At 42.1% G+C, this 6,000-nt stretch overlaps 1 protein-coding gene across 1 annotated transcript in view; it reads right to left on the bottom strand.

Moving 5' to 3' along the window:
• Positions 1 to 5,606, bottom strand: part of LOC140535781 (complement C3-like) — a 53,743-nt gene extending 48,137 nt beyond the window's left edge. The window contains exons 1-5 of the mRNA XM_072657279.1: positions 5,536 to 5,606; positions 4,008 to 4,206; positions 1,939 to 2,101; positions 1,747 to 1,817; positions 1,563 to 1,651 (exon numbers count right to left, since the gene is read on the bottom strand). Of these exons, the coding sequence (XP_072513380.1) occupies positions 1,563 to 1,651; positions 1,747 to 1,817; positions 1,939 to 2,101; positions 4,008 to 4,206; positions 5,536 to 5,606 (593 nt within the window). The remainder of the gene's footprint in view (positions 1 to 1,562; positions 1,652 to 1,746; positions 1,818 to 1,938; positions 2,102 to 4,007; positions 4,207 to 5,535) is intronic.
• Between the last annotated feature and the right edge of the window lie 394 nt (positions 5,607 to 6,000).

The following is a 6,000-nucleotide window of genomic DNA, read 5'->3' on the forward strand; positions in this document are numbered from 1 at the left end:
AGTAGGAATTAAAATGCTGACTCCAAAAGATCTTTCTAAGCTTAGGTGCTACTAAATACAGACGTCTGTATGTACGCTGACCGCAACACTCCACATACATTACACTTCGTCCAAGTACTCTCAGAAGAGGAGGAGGGTCTTCAGTCTGGGTTTGAGGACAGCGAGCGTTGGACTCTGCTGTTCGGACATCCAGGGGAAGTTCGTTCCACCACTTCGGTGCTGGACAAAGAAAAGCCTGGACGCTCGTCTTCCCTGGATCTTAAAGGATGGCAGGTCGAGCCGATCCGTACTGGAAGCTGTATGCCTACAAGTTGTTGCTGCTGCTGCTTCTAGAGGACATACCATCTTATTAATACAGGTGGTTAGCATGGTAGGAGCGGTACAGTTTTTTAACTGCTCTTTGTTTAGTTCACTGCAGTTGTGGCTTTTGTAGCTGAACTTTATTAGAAAGCCTCAAGAACTTTATTGTAAGTGAAGGTGTGTTGCAAATGTGATCCTACCCCGCACTTTGCAGCATTATAAAAACGTTGTTATGCTGTTGATTTGAGAAATAATATGTGACAGAATGGCCCTTGCCATTATAGAGAGTTTAGAGCTTACTGATAAGTACCCTTACCCACTATCTCCTTGGTTTGTCAATAAACTGGCTAAAGAAAACTTGTCTGGGTCAATCATTACAATATGATTTAAACCCCTAAATCAATGTGATACATTCCGGAATATATTAGTTGTTAATGAAAATCATATGTTTTCAGCATGTGCTAAAGTATTTTCCTCAAGATCACCATAGCTACCACCAGCATTAGGCTGATTAGGCACTAGGCTAGCTAAAGGTGTATTGCTCACTGCTGCAGGTTAAAGGAGTGTTGCGGTAATGACATTACTTATCTCATTATCCTCGTTTGGGTGGCCAAAAGGTTAGCAAAGTGGGCTTGGGACCAGAGAGCCACCAGTTTAACTCCCTGGGCTGGCAGGAAATGAGGATGGGGGGAAAGAAGGAACAGCATTCTCAGGTGAGGTGCTCTCTAAAGGTGCTGAGATGGCTGCCCACTGATCAGAGTGTGTGTTTGATGTTTAATTGCCATAACACGTCCTTTCCTTTCCTTGTCTGTAAGTTTAAAGTTGAGTCACTGAATATAATTTTAGCCTTAAAGCAACAGTGAATACAATCAAATGATCTTGCTTATGTGGCATCTGAGGCTGTATGGCCTTTATCTATAAACATCTTCTGAAAGCTACTGTTTCGGCTACACAAAATGAATTTTGAATTTTGTAGTTTGTCATACAATCCCAGATACACACCCAGATACCACAAACTAACCCCATTAATCAAGAGTGTGCTGTATATTTCTCCACTGGGACAAAATGGCTTTGATAATCACCACTCTGGTGGATACATGCGGTTAGCGACTAATTGCACTGTGTACCAGTGTCCAAAAAAGTAGGGTAACATTTAATACAACAAGTAGTCAATTTTAGCTGAATTGATTCAAAACAAAATAAATTGGTAAATAAAACTCAAAAGCTGTCAAGGCGGTGATTTTGCCTTCTATAATACTAACCTGATGGGATTTCCCAGTTTAAAATATTTAGTTGTCAGGCCTTCGATTAGAGCGTAGTCGTTTCTTTGAATGATGATTCCTTCTGGCGTCTAAAAACATGTACAATCATATTAAAAACACTGTCAGTCATTAAGAACTATTCACTGTGTTTTATTGAATTCATAGACATCTCATTAAAGCTTACCACAATTTCCACAGCAACAGTGCTTTCTGTAGGCTTTGCATCCATGCCCAAACCAAATACTCTATACTGTACTGGAGAAGACAGATCAGAGATGCTTGAGCATGTTTAAAAACAGGAAGGGTCATATTTCTTAGTAGAGACGTAGGGGAACAGACCTTCTAACTTGTGAAACTGAAAGTAACAAAGACTTACCGATAGTGTCAGGGGTGTATATTGTCTTGTCTGTCTGTACAAACAAATAACCCAGCTGGAAGGTGACCAGGACAACTTTCTCCATAACACGTCCATCAATGGTTGCTTGGATATAAACAAATTGCTTTTTATCCATGTCAAAAACATCTTCTAGATAGGAAATCTGGAAAAAGAACACCACCTTGGGATTGGTAATCACATCCAACATCAACAGTCACAAGCCTTAATGATGAGCTATAAAGACTAAGAGGCTATAGTATGACACAGGGGAGCTGTGGCTTGAGACTGGTTGTCTGCTGGGTTTGTAACGCGGTGCTCGCCTACAGCAGGGTTTGACACAACCCGTCAGCCGCCATATTGGGAGGCTGACATGCTACTAAGTGAACTCCTACGATCATGTGACCAATGGCCCCATGTGCAGAACACTTAATCTCAAAGCAGGCAAAAAGTGAAAGTGAAAAGAAAGTCACCCGGGAATCGGGTTCAGGCCGCTGCGTCGCGAGACGAACATTATGCCGCTTCACTAATGTGCAGTAATCTGCGTGGACAACAAACGGAAACTAAAAGGGGTGGGTTTGAAAACGGGTAGAAGGAAAACAAACGCTGCGTCTAATGCAAGGAAAAAGGCGGGGAAACAAACAAAGGCTGCAAGGGAAGAAAAAGAACGAAAAAAAAGAACCTCCCAAAAGAAGTGCCTTGGAACACGACCCGGACCAATGGACAAAAATGTGGGAGGTGGTCTCCATCCAGATCAAAGTGAGCCATGCTTGGATCCATTTGCTGTATGAAAACACTTTTTTTAATGGTTTGGACTTTCAGACTGATTACAGGAAGTTGAGGTAGGCTATCGTGACCAATTAAACACCAGAAGACATAAACAAACTGTAAAACACGTAAAAATGAGTGCCGATAGAACAAGAGAAGGATTATATCTGCCATGATGATATAACTGTTGCTGGATGGGTTCAGCAGGTTCATTTGGTGGGACAGTATAACAGTAATACAGTAATCCCCATGTGCAATTAAGAGTCTTTTACTGTAAATAATATTGTTTATTGCTTTTTTAATCCTTATTTATATTGTGTATATAGTGTAAATTATTTATCCAAATTTTTTGTAACTGAGTGTCCTGCTATCCCTTTCTGCTGCTACACTGTGAATTTCCCCACTGCGGGACTAATAAAGGATTATCTTATCTTATCTTATCTTATCTTAAACTCAGCTGCTTCAAGTTTCTGTTCTGTGTCTATCTAGCACACAGCGAATAAGCTCATTCAATCATGTGCCCTGTGGGAACTCACTGATTGGTGATGCCATGCTCTGTAAACAGATGGGAAAATGGATGGGAAAAATACAAGCTCCTCCATAACTGCGAATTCAGCGACGTACTGAATTCGAGTGAAAGGGAAAGCAAGCAAACCTGGATGAACCAGTATGCAAAATGTGCCTCAAAACAGTAGACCTGAGGCTTTATTCTCTAGACATGAGCTTTTATCGTCAATGCTCGTGTCGGTTAGTCAACAGTAGCTGCCCGGAGCTGTTTAGTGGGTCTGTAGTGCTCTGTAGTGGGTCTGTAGCTAAGGCTAGCTTAGCAAGTGGGTTTTTTGTCAACCAGAAACACATTGAAGTGTTCTATGGGAACAGAAATTTACCACAATAACTAAGCTAATGCTAACCAGCATCCTTCTCATATCTGGGCCATAATGTAGATAATGATGTAATCTGTGATATATACTGTATATCTTCCAGCTTCCCCTTCGATAGGATTGCCACTCTGTAACACTACGTAGATAATGACAACGAGAGGTAGTTAAAATCAATTTCAGTTACAGGGAGATGCAGCCTACGTAGCGGATGATGATGGGACATAGGTATAATCACGGTCTAATACAGGGAGATGCAGCCTACGTAGGTGATGGCAGCCGGACATAGGTATATCATGCAAAGTTCTTTAGTATGTTCGCTAAACTGCAATATGAAACCAAGATAAACAAATAAAAAGTAACAACTTGTTTTGGACTTTAAGATGTATAAAAACACCTGGAGATATCAGAAGAGGTGAAACTCACCGTTATATCAACAAGAGCTTGATAATTGTTGTCAGAATTCAGCTGCACAGATGAAGTGCCCAGATCTCTATCCTTGCTGGGAAAGTTCTTAATTCTGATATCGGCACGTAAGGAATTGGGACCAATGTAGTCCTGCACCTCCACAAACACTTTTTCTTGTACACCCACCCTCATGATCTGGGGAGCCTGTAAGATGTACCTGGGAGGAGAAATGTAAAAGGCAATGATTTTCCCCTAAGACCCATTCTAACATTTCCTCCCGTTACAGCAGTACTATGAAAATATCACTGGGATAACTGTTCTTCGTTTAGGTCCAAAAGACACTAAAAATAAACGATCACACTTAGTGTTAGAATGTTAGCTGATTTTTTCATTATTCCTGGTCCATCAGCTAAAATTCAAATCTATTATTTGAGCAACATATAGCTAATATTAGTAGGATAGCCTTCCTGCTTTGCCAAGGCTAGATTATTGTAATGCACTACTGTCAGGGTGTTCTGACAGTAAATGGTTGCCTAGTCATCCAGCCCGACCTGCTGGAAAACTGACCGCTGGGGTACCACCAGTCCGACGACCAGTTGCAAAAAGCACTATACAATTACATTTGATTTGATTTGATACTCTACTGTCATGGAAAGGTTAATGTAGCATCCAGCCCCGCCCTCAGTGATCGATTGATTGCACTGAAAGACAATGGGTGGTCGATATTGTCCCAAAAACAACACTGATCGGTCCAACTCTAATAAATACTCATTAGTGGTCCAACAAATCACAAAATGCACAGTTTAGATCAGATCCTTTGATTTTGTATTGTGTTTATTGTTGATGTAAAAGTTTAGCATAGCTGCCAAGTGGCACACTGAGAGTGTGTACGTGCATTAGGCACGCAACTTGCTGCCAACAAATGTCTGACCGTTGACATCTGCCCAGGTTGTTTTCAGTCGCTGGCGCACCTGCCGTTTTCCTTGGCCGAGAAATTGACCTTGCACTTCAAAGGTCAAAGTTGATATTTTCGCAAGCAGCGTTGCTGTTTAAACGCCGCAGTAGACTGTTGGCGGGGTGGAAGATTTGGCGCTCCTTGCGCAGGGTGGAAGATTGGGCACTAAATAAATAAATAGCTCCAGTATTAACCTAAGCTGTGTTTTGCTTGGTGATTCAAAGGTCACCATTATTGATAGCTTTTGTATCTCTTCTTATAAAGAGGAATAAATATTTAACAGGTATTTGGACCTTTGTGAGGAATAATTTTAGTGACTTTATTTGTTAGTCCATTTAAAACAGTTAAACAGTTCTAGCGCAGACCTACACCCCCTAAATCTATTCCCTAAATCTAGGGAACCACTTCAAATGAACTCCTGACCATTGAGTTCAGTATTCAGAGAGCCACCCTGGACACTCCACCGAGCCATTCGAGTGCCTGTACAGGTCCTTAACGTAAGAGACTCTCCTGCTGTGATTAGGAAGGAGCTGTTTCTCCGGGTGAGCAGTGAGCTCTGCTGCAGCAGGCGTAGATGAGGGCTATACTCACAGTGGCTCACAGAGCGTCAGCAGTGGTGAGGACAGAAGAGCAGCAGTGATCCATAGCAGGTCCACCTGCATCCTGCCTGTCTGGTCCTGATTGTGTCTGATCAAGTGGGACTGATCAACTGAACACCACAACTTCCAATGCACACACACACACACACACACATACACACACACACACACACGTACGTACACTCTCCCTTCACTTACTGCTCGGTTCAGTGTGCCCTAGGGCGAAAGCACTAAAGCACAGCCTCCTTTTTCCTCACTCAGTGACAACACACATGTAGATTCCTCTCTACTTATAGCTTGCTTCAAAGCGGCCTAGAGCAAAGGGCGAAAACACAGCCCACCATTTATCCAGTTAGTGACGACACACTCACACACACACACATTGATCTACTCACCTCTGTTACCGTGGTTTACACGAGCTAAACGAGCTTATTAGTCTATATTAATAACTCTGATT

This window comes from Salminus brasiliensis, chromosome 15 (assembly GCF_030463535.1).
Source record: "Salminus brasiliensis chromosome 15, fSalBra1.hap2, whole genome shotgun sequence".
NCBI classification, from domain to species: Eukaryota; Metazoa; Chordata; class Actinopteri; order Characiformes; family Bryconidae; genus Salminus; species Salminus brasiliensis.